This window comes from Rhinolophus hipposideros (genome assembly GCF_964194185.1).
Source record: "Rhinolophus hipposideros genome assembly, chromosome: 6".
Lineage (NCBI taxonomy): Eukaryota > Metazoa > Chordata > Mammalia > Chiroptera > Rhinolophidae > Rhinolophus > Rhinolophus hipposideros.
Genome location: NC_138052.1, coordinates 47,320,215 through 47,333,646, shown reverse-complemented (window position 1 = coordinate 47,333,646; position 13,432 = coordinate 47,320,215). Strand labels below are relative to the sequence as shown.

Genomic DNA, 13,432 nt, shown 5'->3' with positions numbered 1-13,432 from the left:
TAGGAATATGCATTTTAGGTTCATTCAGGTCTTTTCATGGCTTGAGAGTTCATTTCTTTTTGGCTCTAAATAATATTCCTTTGTCTGGATGCACCACAGTTTATTGATCTATTCACCTACTGATGGACACCTGGGTTGCTTTTAAGGTTTGGCAGTTATAAATAAAGTTGCCTTAAACATGTGTGTGCAGGTTTTTGTGTGAACGTAAGTTTTCAGCTCCTTCAGGTAAATACCAAAGAGTGCAATTACCGGATCATATGGTAAGAATATGTTCAGTTTTGTGAGAAACCGTCGCACTGTCTTCCAAAGTGGCTGTACAATTTTGCAGTCCCACCTGCGGCGAATGAGAGTCCCTCTGCTCCACATCCTCACTTGCATTTGGTGTTGTCTGTGTTTTGGATTTTGGCCATTCTGGTAGGTGCGTTAATAGTAGCTCGTGGTTTTAATTTGCATTTGCTTGATGATGCGTGATGTGGAGCATGAGATTGTTCCCTTCTGAAGGGAAAAAAAGTATGTTGTTTTTGTGACTGCCCCCAAAGCATCTAGCAGAGCTTTCTGCATAGACAGAATGTTGAGGAAATGTTCTGGGAGAAGGACAGCAGTCAGGAGTTGGGCAGTCTGGACTGCAGGGAGATTTCTTAGCCACCATCCATAAAATGGGGTAAGATTCTTAGCCTAGTTCTCAAGGCTACTGTGATAATTACAGGAATAAGGTAAGTGAAAGTGCTTTGTATAAATTGCAGATTGCTATGCAAAAGTATAAGACGTTTGAAAAATAAGTATTTCTGTTGGTTAATCAAGACAGAAACAATTCCCACCTCTAGCATCATTCCAACTCATATAGCTCTGGTTTCCTGTAAAGCAGGTATTCACTTTTGTATAAATTTTTTTAAAAAGATAAAGTTCTGAATGTTTGTAGCAGTTTTATTGATGATCACCCCAAACTGGAAACAAATGCCCTTTAGCTGGCAAATGGACAAAACTGTGATACATCCATTCACTAAAATTCTGCTCAGCGATGAAAAAGAGTACATTGACGACTGCAACAACACGGATGAATCTCAGAAGGATTTTTCTAAGTGAAAGAAGCCAGACTGAAAAGTCTACATGCTATATGACTCCATTTATATGACATTTTGGAAAAGGCAAAATTATAGGGACAGAAAACCCATTGGTAGTTGCCAGGAGCTGAGGGTGGGGGAGGAATGAATGATAAAAGGAACATGAGAAAGCTTCTGGGAAATGTTCTTTTTCTTGATTGTGGAGGGGGTTATCTGACTGTATGTGTTTATACGATTTTATCAAACTGTTTGAGTGTTATGTTTATAAACTATACCTCAATAAATCCGACTTTTAAACAAAACAAAAGGAAAAGGCCTCCTACTCCTCAAACTGGAGTGTTTCTGGAAAGCAGGATCTAAACACTTCTAACGAGCTAAAAGGAAACAGTGTGGTGGGGAAAGCCTTGTTGTTGACGAAGGACCCTTCACAGCCATTTGCATCACTGACCATAGCTGGTTTTGACACTAAGCACTTGGCTCAAAGTCTGTGAAATTAGCAGGCTCTGGTTGCTTATACATCGCAACCGTCACAACTTTATTGAGGAGAATGGCTCCCAGCTGTCACCTCTGCCTCCGCCTCTGAGCTTGGCAATGCAGACTTCGTGGCCACAGCAAATCAAGCCATGACCCTGCTGTGGCTCTTCGTGTTGGGGTTTGAACTGCTGGCCAAATGGCTGTTGCTCAGCTCTTATGCTGCCAATCACCCGTCACTGTGGGTTAAACATGATAGGCACACTGAGATCTTCCGACGCTTTGGACAACTGAAAGGCGACTTGCTTTCCACAGCAGCAGACAGCAAGTCTGGGATACGTAATACAGGATACGTAACTCCTGTATTTCAGAAGTTATGACTGTGTGGAAGGGGGTGAAGAGGGGATTTGCTGTTTTCCAAAGCAAGTTGCAGAAGGGCCTCAAACAAGAAAGTGGGAAAACTGATGTCGGCAGTATACCACCTTAGCCTTAACAGGTTTGAGGTCACTAAAACACTTACCTACACAAATGAATCAAGCGCACAGCACAAGGTGACACAGCTCTTTACAAAAACAAAAATAAAACTTCCTGAAATCTTTCATGTCATTTTTGTACTTGAAATTTTCCCTGTCCAACAAGCAAGACATAAGTTAAGATTTCGAAAATTCTATCTTTTATAAAGGTATTTTTATTGCAACGGTATTAAGATTTGGCAGGTACTATTTTTTTCTCTGAAAGTGAGAGAAATAGTTTTATCTTTTTGAAGTGATAACATTATTATGCTCACCTGAAAAGATTATTTCACAGACTAATTTCCCCCCCCCCAGTGAAGTTCATATTTAGAAAGGGAGGACAGAGGAAGATCTACCATTTACTGCCTATCTACCACGTGTGAGTTCTGTGCAGAATGCTTTGCATGTCTTTTCTGCTATCATCTTCACAACAGTCCTGAGAATTAGACTTTATTGAGACCTATTTTATAGCTGAGGAAACAGGCTCAGAAGTTAAGTAAGTTTCCCCAAACCATATGACAAATTGGTGGCATAGCCAGGATTTAAAGCCAATTGTTTTGACTCCAAAGTCCACATGGTTAGGACAGCATATAAAACGCTTCCCGTTGCTTTGACTGGAACCCTATGTCCATGTGCCATATTCAAGGTGGAAACCAATGGGAGAACATGGCCTACGGAGAGGGGCAATGGCTGAAGATGCAGAAGAAGGCCCTGATATCAATTCTTAAACTCACATAGCACATACCGGGAGACAAGTTATTTAAACTCCCTTTGCATCTGTTTCATATGTTAAGCAGGAAAACAAAATCTGCCTTTCTACACACAGGAGACTTTGAGGAAAGAAAGTCTGAGCATCTTGCCAAAGCAGTCATTTTTTTTTCTGTAAATGTTTATTATGTGGATAACTAATAAAGGTTATAAAATGTGATACCACATTTCATGATTCTATATGGAAAAAAAGCTTGAAAAGATATAAATACATAAAGGCAACTGTGTATTGGTGATCATAATAACGCTGCCTCACTCATGGTTGAGGTAGTGAAAACACTGTTTCGGACACCACCTCTTTAGAGCCAGATTGTGGGGAAAGATGTGAGGTCCATAATAGAGAAATTGATTCCAAATTGAAGGGGCTCTGAAATTTGAATCTGGAATCTGGAATCCGACATCTTAAGCACATTTCTGTGCCATGTCAATAGGACATCAGGCAGAAGCAGACCTCAAGCCCACGCTGCCTTTGTAACTTCCTCTCTGTGCATTATATAAATAGCAACTTGATGTCTGGGTGTTTAATTCTAACATGGGCAATAATTTGATTTCATAGCAAAAGATATTCCTCTGCCTTCCAAGTTATTACATGGCAAGAATTCTATTGCTTGTGCCAAGCTGAGGTTTGGCAGAGCTCATTTCTTGACAGAAATCTTGAACTCACAGGCCAGGCCTTCTCTCTGCTAGAAATCACTTCCTCTAAGCCATGCTTCAGGGGGCTCTCTGTAGGTCCGGATCCTGCTCACAGACAAGACATATTTCCTCAAAGTAAATGACAATACTTATCTCCCCAAACATTTTCCTCTTCCAAAATGGAAAGCCTATCGCTGTCAGAAATCAGCCATAGCTCTTTACTTAGATAGTTAGAGAAACCCAGCCAGCGTGGGAGTGGACAGAGTGGGACCCCTTGCGTAAGCCTGAGTAGCACCCTGTTTTCTGTTACACAAAGGTCTAGAAGACAGTGCAGCTAAATTACAGTTCACAATTCACCCCAAGCCCAGATGCACCAGTGAATTTCCCCTAGATGTTTCTTCAGTCTTATGTGGAGATGGCCTAAAACATCAGGAAAGGACAGGCAGCTGGCCTCTGCCTGATGACCAAGAAGAGTTTGGAACTTGTCTTCTCTCATATTTTGAGAAATTAAGCTTTTTGTGTGAAATGATTAGGAGTCTTTCTAAGACAGAGAGATGGAGTGAGTGAAGAAACAGTGGGATAGAGGTGGAATGACAAATAGAGACTTAGAAGAAGTGAAAGAGGGTAAGCTTGTTTTTCTTCTGTTTGTTCAATGTGGACCTTTTCCCTCAATGGTGCATTCACTTGACCTCCCTCTACTATTTGGTGTGTGATCAACAATGTGCTCCTACACAGCTTTGTCAGAATGAGAAATATCTACCAGAATCATTCAAGAAGCAAGGGTCATCTCAATGCATATCCTCAGATATATTTTATGATTTCAACTCTGTTTTGCGTTGGAGTTTTATAGAACTCCCTTTCAATGAGCACTGACATAGGATTGAGTGCCAGCTTTATACAAATAGTATCCCTTTGAGGGAGAGCGTGTTTTATAACCCTCTGGGCTGGAGATGGAAAATTTGAGATTTCAAACGAAATCCCATTGTTCACCATGGTAGTCCCAGCATAAAGCAGATGCTTAACAAATAGTAGCTGAATAAGTGAATGAAAGAAAGAAAATTCCTAGTTTAAAATATAGTAGCCCTACACACCTCGGGATATTTCCGGAAATCTAGTTCTAGGAAATTGCTGCACCCACCTAGCTAGTCATTGAAAACCCACCAATCATGCTAAATTCCTTTAGGAATCAGCCTTTTAAAGTTAGAAAAGGCTAGAAGGAGGCCTTACATGGAAAGAGGTTTAACAGTGCAAACAGTTTTAAACACTATAAACTCTTCTGTCTTGCTGTAGGGTCAGACTTCTAAGAGACGTTAAATAGCCTCTGTTAAGTTGCTAGCAGAAATTGTGCCCAAGTGTGCTAGAGCCTGTCTGGACCAGCATTTAAGGCAACTCCCAGCAGCTGGTGTCACAGGAAGCGTAGTGACCAATGGTTCCAGCAGCAACCAGTTTAAAACACCTGTTCTCAGGCTCAAGCACTGCTGCTTTGGCCTTGGCAGACACCTTGGCAGAAGCCGTGTTTCCCCATAAGGCATCAGAAGGAGAAATGGCCATCGTTTTTTAGCGCTATTGTTATCTTCCGATAACATCTGTGTTGTTAGAAGGGCCAAAGAGGGGAGTGAGTAGGAAGCTGATCAGAGGACAGAGAAAGAGAAGACAACCAAGTCCAGAGCACTGCAGCAATCGGATGAAAATGTGCTGTAAACCAGTGGACTCTTCCTGCTCCTCGGGAGTGGGGAGAGATGAGGAGAAGGGGAGCTGGAAGAGCCTGGTTCTCCTGGAAATCTTTGAAATTCTGTTCCTAGCCCCTAGGTTTCCACTGTTACCTACTGGAGACATTTCCCCTCTCAGAAGGGGAGGCTAACACTTTGCCTCGTCTTAAAAAACAGATCTTGAATTAGAGGGGCAATGTTAACGCTAGTGCTCTCAACAACTTAAAGACATAGTTCTTTTAGTAATTCCCTGCAGGTTGTTTGTTTTGTAGTATTTACCGAGGAATGTATGCATTTTTAGTTGAATCAATCCAGTTATATCCACTTTCTGAAACTTAAGAAGTTCATTTAAAAAAAAAAGATTAGTATCGAATGACACACAATTGCTAGTTTTTAATTAGAATAGCCCATCTACCTGAACACTAATATATGCAATCTTATTTTTCAGATTAAAGAGTATATATTTTTAATTCTTTGGTGTTTGGAGGAATATGTTTTCCTGTGGTAAAAGCCTATTATCACCATTCACCAATAACAAAAACACAACAAAATATGCCACTTCTCACCAAGATGACATTCAAAGTTGCCTCCTCCCCCAGAAGGAGACAGATAAACTGAACTTCTGCTTGGGATCTTGGCTCCCTCCCGAAATCCCCACCTCTCATAAAGACCCTCTATTGCAGACGCAATGTTATACACATAGGAAATGTATGCGTGTGTACCTAGGGTATTTTTTTCCGTTTGTTTTCTCTTCCAGCATTTGATCACTGGCTGGTGAACTGCTTGGGCCCACAGAGATCTCTAGACCACCAGCTCATGTATTTGAAAGGCATCTGTTTATTTTGAAAATGCAAATGTGGCCTACCTCAAAGACTGACAGGCAAGAAATGACCCACTGAGCAAGGGGAGAGGTTTCCAATCTGGAGTCCTGTCCCTCCCTCTATCACACCAAAATCACTCCCTGTCAGAACCACTTAAACAAGCTCCCAGAATCTGAGTGAAGGGCCCACAATTAATTCGAGCAGCGTGTCTCTCTCTCTCTCTCTCTCTCTCTCTCTCTCTCTCTCTCTCTCTCTCTCTCTCTCTCTCTCTCTCTCTGAATTAGCCAGGCAGATCACTTCTCACCTAGTTTAAAGTGATAATGAGGTCATTTACAAAAGGACTCTGAGTCTTTGAAATAGTGTCTCTTAGACCAAGGGCCGCCTGGAGGAGGGCCCTATAGCAGGGACACTGGCCTTCTAACAGCAGCAGCCTGGTCCTGGGGATGGATTCCCGGAGAAAGCCCAGGAAGGTTAATACCCTGACTTTGATCTCTGTCAAGGCATACCAGCAAGAATTAATTTACATTTCAGATGAAAAAGGTTGACAGCATGAAAAGGCATCTTGTTTCTGGTATGTGAATGTGCCGTAATAGATCGGGAATTCTGAAAGGAAGTTCTGAGGAAGCTAAAGGGATAAGCCATGCGGCTGCTTTTATTGGGAAGGAGATGAAAGGAAAACAAATTTCAATATGCTCTGTTGCAACATGTAGGCCAAATGCTTCCTAAATTTCAAGGGCTGCTCTTTTAAAAGTATAGAACATATCTTAGCAACACCATTTAAAAAAGAAAAGACTATGGGCCAGAACTTGAAATACAAACAAACACATTCCACAGAATCTAAATGTTAAATCAAATGATTTGTTGAAAAAAATAATAAATTAGAGAATAATCTTAGAAAACAACGAGAAAAGGTTGTGCTACAATAAGATCCCCAAGACAATTTCTGCTGGCTTCAAAAGTAGAAGAGCCTCTCTACGTCTGGAGCGTGTTCTACTTGGAAATGTCCTAATGGTGCGAAGAGGAGATTATCATGAAAGGATTACATTTGGGAAGAGCACACTCCAAAATAGAAAAGTTGGAATGAGTTGCTTCACTTTTTAGATAAACACAACCATGCCTTCGAATATGAAGATAAGGAAAACATTCTCAAGTAAAAGCAAACTGCTCTTAAAATGACAAATGTTATTACTCTATCCATAAAACCAGCACCTCTCAGTTTCTGTTCGTGGTGTAGGCTGCATGCAAAGACTCCACCTGCTTTTGCTCCAGCTGCCACATTACTTCCAAGAGGGAGAGGTGGTGTCAGTGCCACCCTCAGTGTCTTCATGCCTGCCCAAGCCGCCGCAGACTCCATTAAAGAAAATTCCCAAAGACACTTGATAAGTGGGAACACTGGCTGCCAAGTTAAGGAAGGGAGGGTTTGTTTGTGAAGCCAAAAAAAAAAAGGAAGAAAGGAAAGAAGTCCATTAAAGAAAGGTGTTTTCTCTGGTTCCACAAAACAAAATTATCCTCCCATGGCATTTATCCCATAGGTGTGGCATGGAAAAGATATAATCATGCCTGTCCTGATATCGTGATGAGGCAGACAACTTGACATTTTATGTAGCATTCATTTGACAATAGAATGCAAACAAGGAGCTTCCAAACATGATTTTCAGAGAGGGAATATCTGACTTACGATCCTACATACTGGACACAGTGGATCAACAATATATAATCTCAATGTTTATATTTTAAAACATATGTTGGGCTTTAGGCCAAACTGCAAAGATCAGAAATCAGCCCAGTATCCTCTCTTAACAGGGACTGTGTGTGTCCGTGTGTGTACGCGTGTGTGCGTGTCCATGGGTGCGTGTGCGTATGTGTGTTGAGAGGTGGGTGAGTAGGGAACAAATGCACTTTGAGTTGTTGTCTTTCTTAAACTGCAACAAGAATTGCATCCCTCTTCCTGACGCTTTGAAGTTGCAGAGCTTTGACTTCCTAGGAGATGGTGTTAAAACTTACACATTTGCATTTAAATGACACCCTTTCCTCCCTAATATTTTGGTTTTGAATGAAGACGTCAGGCCTCTACCGTGGCTTAAGAGAGTTCTGAGGAAGGTCCCGGGAGCCAAGTATCGGGCAGAGACCTCCTCGAAAAGGTTACAGCTGATTTATTTAAAAGTTTGCTTTAAGCGCGGCAGTATCTGAAGCCTGCCGCTGAGTCCACTGGACTGGCCACTTCTCTTACACTGTCTCCAATGTCTTGAGCTCTGGGAAGTCCTGGCGTGCTCTGGGACCTGCTTCTTCCAGAACCTCAATTAGGCACATGCAGCTTCAAATGACAGAGGGAACCCAGCCTGGTAGCCACTGTGGATATGCCATTTGCAGAAGAGCAGAGTGACTGGGGAACCAGGGAGGGGACGGATGAGCCAGGAACTAGAGCTTACCGTGTTCAGGCAGCCAAGATGAAGCTGAGGCACAGAGCCACCTTGGGCTCACCCTGTGGGGCCCAGGCGACCATTTTAGCCACATCAGGCCTGGGTGTGAGAAGGAAACACGGTGTGCTGGGAAAGTCCCTGAGTGATTCCTGTCTCTGTGATGCTGAGACACAGGTCTAGCATACAGTCAGAGAATTCCCAGGTTGAAAGGCACTTTGCAGACCTGGTTAGCCAGTGCTCTCATTTCACAGATAAGGGCTGTATGACTATAACAAGGAAAAGGATTTGTTTGCTTGGCAGTATGCAAAGTTAACTCTATGCAAACTGCCTGTGTTCAAATGCTGGCTCTGCCGCTGATGGGCTGTGTGAACATGTACAAGTTACTTCACTTCTCTGTGCCTCAGTTTCTCAAAACTGGGACTATAAGAGTATCTACTCAGAGCATGGTAGGCCAAGGATGGTACACGGCAATTGCTCACTAAGCACTATTCCATTCATCACACAGGGGGTGTGTCAGAACTAGCACTATAACCCCCAGAATTCTTGACTCGTATTCCAGTGCTCCTAAATTATTAACCTTTCCGCTTTTCTAAATGCATATGAACTTAATCACTAAATATTTCCTAGTGGACGCTGTGAAAATGATGTTTTAATTACCTGCTTGAATATGAAGAGCAGACTCACTCCTTCTGTTGCTTATTTTCTTAAATTTCTTCCGAGCATCATATCCTCTCCAGGCTAAAAATATAAAACCATGTGCTAGGAATGACATTAATTTAAGAACGTGCCAGAGAATTGATAGAAGCTGTTTTCCCTCCATCTATTACCCCTCTCCTTCTCCCTCCTGTCTCACTGAACAAAATAAGCAGCTACGTGAGCGATGGTGGGGACGAGGGGCCCCTCTGTACTCTCAGCTTGGCCTCTAAGATGCTGAGGAGGAACTGTTTTTGATCATGCAGTGAGTTTCCAGAACACTCTGGACTCCGCTTATGAAGTACTAGGGACCTCTTATCCCAGGTGAGGTGGTTCCCTGTCATTCCAATCCATGGAGGGAGCTCAGCCTTTGGGACTTGGGGGGTGGCAAAGAACTGGAATAACCTGACCTGTTCCGTAGCTTTTATTGGGAAGAAGGTATAAACATGAAAGTTGAAGGAGAGAAAAATGAAGAGGGGAGTCAAGGGGAATAATTAGCAGCACAACACGCATTTGGTGAAGTATGTGCCAGGAACTGTGCTAAGGGAGAGGAAAATGAATGATAGGAAGGGAAAAGGCAAAGGAAATAGATGAAGAAAAGAAGAAGAAGCGAAAGGGAATCTCTGGAGGTGTGCTAAGTCCCCTAGAGAACGGGGGCATGAAGCCACCCACCGGGAGCATGACCCCTTCTCCCCTTTGTCCCCCATGAGCATCATAGCCGTCCATGTTGTTGAATGAGATCATGAGGCCCAGAGTGAACATTATGATTCTGGGTTACGAGAACACAAAGGAAATCATCTGCTGTGTTCAAGATGGGCTGGGGCGTTCACAAGCAATCATCGATAGCACAGGAGCCAAATGCTGTTTGTAACACAAATGACACACATATGTGAGCAAAGAGGCACTGACTGGGCTGGGCATATAACAGAGCCTAGTGATTTGTTCCCTTGGTTTACAAGCTCCGTCTAGGCTACAAAAGCCTCTGGAAAGTGGCATTAGTAAATTTGATGCTCAAAACCTGGTCATGGATCTGACGTATATATTATGTTGGTCATCTGGAGGCTGGGACACATGCCTATGTGATTTGGGTTTCACATCCATCCACTTCCCCCCGCCTCTACATTGCCATTCATCACAGTGTGTTGTGAGGGCTTGTTTGGTTGTCTGAAGGTCAGGGACCATGGCCATCTTGCTCACAGCTATATCCCCAGCACCTAGCATGGAACCTGGACTGCAGTAGGCACTTGGTAACTATTTGCTGTAGGAAGGAAGGAAGCAGGAAGGAAGAAAGGAAGGAGGGAAGGAAGGAAAAAGAAAGAAGGAAGGAAGGAAAAAAGAAAGGGAGGGAGGAAGGAAGGGAGGAAGGAAAAAAGGAAAGAAAGGATGGAGGAAAGAAGGGAGGAAGGGAGGGAGGAAGGGAAGAAACCACTGAGAAAAGTAACAGGCGAGTGGCCTCTAGTACTTAATAAAAAGCCAAGATTCAGGACCATTTACCTGACTGGATGGCAGTGGCCCCCTTCTCTCTCTTCTCTCTGATTCTCTTGTATCTCCTGGCTCCAAGCCACCCCTTGGCATATGCCTGCAGCACAACCACTCTGCCTATGACTTCTCGCAGTAGCAAATTTAACTGCTCGACATGATAATATTTGAGAAAAACCTGAAACGAGACAACAGTTTTAGCATTACATATAGGCTCCCAAACAGACATTCACTCTTTACCAGCATATTTTTAATGTAAATATTACAACTGTTATCCCAATCAAGTTTGTAGCGACTTGATTTTATGCAAATATTATGAACTTCTTGAAAGCAAATGCAATTGCCCTCCTAAGATTGAGCCAGTCTGTGATTATGGATCTAAACATGAGATGAGATTAACAGGGTTTTTAGGAGATCCCAAATGTTCTCCAAGCCTGCCTCATTTCTGCCATGAAGTTCCACCTTCTCAGCTTGATCTATCGTCTCTTTCCCCACAGCCTTTAATGGAGGTACGAACCAACAGAACTGACCCATCGCCAATAGAAGTTCAGCAGGAGAGGGACCCAGATGACCCACGGTAATCTAATCGCTGCCAAGGAACACCAGTGTTGCCATCAACACTCAGGCTGAGGCTGGCTTTGAAGGGCAATTCAAAACAGACCGTAAAACCCTGGCATCCCGCAGGAATGTGATGTTCTCCCAAATGAAAAACTACACATAAGGAGACTGCTAATCGGGGTATTCAATAAATAACACAACACGAGTCTAATGAAAAATGGACAAAACCATAAAAGATAATCATTAATATGATTTGTGTATTTGCATATGGTGCTGAAATAAGTAGCACTGAAAAAAGGGAGATTTTAAAATGAGCTCAAAGATTCCATTCTAGAAATGCTAAATGGCTCTCAAACTACACACAGAACAGAAGGCATACCCGCCTCCTCCCGTCCCTGAGGTCCTGGGACTCCTGACCCAACAGCAGCCAAGATTATTGTGAAGTTTGGGTCTCGTCTGCTCCACAACTTACAGAGCCACCCCTTTCACTGACAAGAGACAAAGATATGCAGTAGAGCATCACGGGATTACAATTTGAACAATAACGGAAGAACTACCTTTGTTTTTCCCAGCACCCAGTGATCTAATTTGGACCTTTCCAGAATAGCGACACAGTTCTCTTTGGTAGCACGTGGTGTTTGATGTGCTCTGAATGCCAAGTAATAATACCTACAAAATAAAAGAGTAAAATAAAGCATTTTTAGTCATTTGATGGAATAGCGTAGAATTGTTCTGGGCCCGGTGACATGCTTTGTTTTTCAACAATACATATTTCTTGAGCACCAATAATAGTATATGAGATAGTAAAAGATACACCCTTTATGCTTATTGGCTTTCACCCACTTTCATATTTTCTGCTAGGTGTGTTTTCCTTTTAATATTGTTTTGTAACTCATATTAAAGGCATATTTGGAAACTTTTGCATGAAAAATCAAAGTATCTAAATCATTTTAGAAAGCTGAAATTTGGATAGTTCAGCTAGTGAAAGTCATCATTTAAAATGTTAGCATTACTATTATAAAAACAATTTCTAATCCCGTCATATAAATTTTGACTCTGCTTTGAAAAGTCCCATCTGAAGCAACCTGTAGACAGAACAAATGATTGCAGCCTAACACTACTGACTGCTGAGCTACACATCTGTCTCAAGGTGTGGGGTAGGTGTATTTTCTTGCTAAAAGCACTAAAACCACATTTGTCTTCTTAAATTACTTATTTTAATGAACTTCCACACTTTCAGATGAGAGAGTTTCCACCCAAAGGGTTTTTTCTATCCATTTCTTTATTTTTTATTCTCCCCATTAAAAATACATACCATGTTGAAAATATACTTTTAGAAAATCTTACCTTAGTTTTTCTTTTAAAAACATTTAAGGATCTTTCCTCTGCTCTTTGCTGCCATCTATAATTAAATTCAACTTCTTGGAAGCTTAAAAATAAACTTAATTTCCTTGTCCAAGGATTTTCCTGCCATTCCTCAGACAAGGCTGATCTTTTGTTTTGGAGTTACGTTAAAATATAGAGCAATTTTTACTTATTTAAAAAATCACCAAAATATGTTCTTTGGCCAAATATTCTCATATCTTTCTGTTTATGGAAAAATAAATATACCCAATCAACAACGGAGTCATTTAACCTTATTTTTGTGCTACAAGATTACAAGTTAGAATATAATGCTGAATTTGCTGGAAATATTTGCATCCAGAGATCCTGGGAATGTTTCCCAGGGCTGAGTCTCTGTTTCCACCTTTGAGGAAGAGGGGCAGTGGTCTCTCAGAACCCCTGAGTGGTAGCCATGCTAGGTCATTTAGCCAAGCCTAGGAACCTGCTCAGAGAAGATGTTTTCTGGAGATAAGAGGGAGGAGGGATCACCAGGAGTCTGGCTTACGTCTGTTTGGGCAATTCATGGCATCAACACAGATTCTTCAGCTGGGCTTATCTGGAACAGTAGTTTTAGTCATGTTTTCTCTCACTTGGCTTTGGACAAACAAAAAGATTGTGTCCAGGTGTACATAGGGATGGTGGGAATAGACGGCAAATCTATATAGGCTGAACGTCTTGGGAAAGCTGATATACTGATCGCGTAAGGTGTAACAATGAGTGGTAAAACCAGGACTCCCTATACTTTTTCCATTAGTCCTGGCCCTTTAAAACATGGGCTCTCTTGGCTTTAGTCAGTCCTGGCTTGATCATGATGACTGCTCACTATTTGTGATGAAATATTTAAAGAGAACCTAATGAATGACCAGCACTGTCAGGGATAGAGGAGGAATGCAAGATGTGTTCTAGCTTTCCAATCAAGGATTT

General features: G+C 42.0%; 1 protein-coding gene across 1 annotated transcript in view; it reads right to left on the bottom strand.

Annotated features, from left to right (window-relative positions):
- The window catches only part of MYO3B (myosin IIIB), a gene marked incomplete at its 5' end in the record, with an annotated part of 233,873 nt that overhangs the window by 119,243 nt on the left and 101,198 nt on the right, over positions 1–13,432 (bottom strand). Inside the window, 3 exons of the mRNA XM_081050760.1 lie at positions 9,053–9,133; positions 10,583–10,745; positions 11,683–11,794. Of these exons, the coding sequence (XP_080906886.1) occupies positions 9,053–9,133; positions 10,583–10,745; positions 11,683–11,794 (356 nt within the window). The remainder of the gene's footprint in view (positions 1–9,052; positions 9,134–10,582; positions 10,746–11,682; positions 11,795–13,432) is intronic.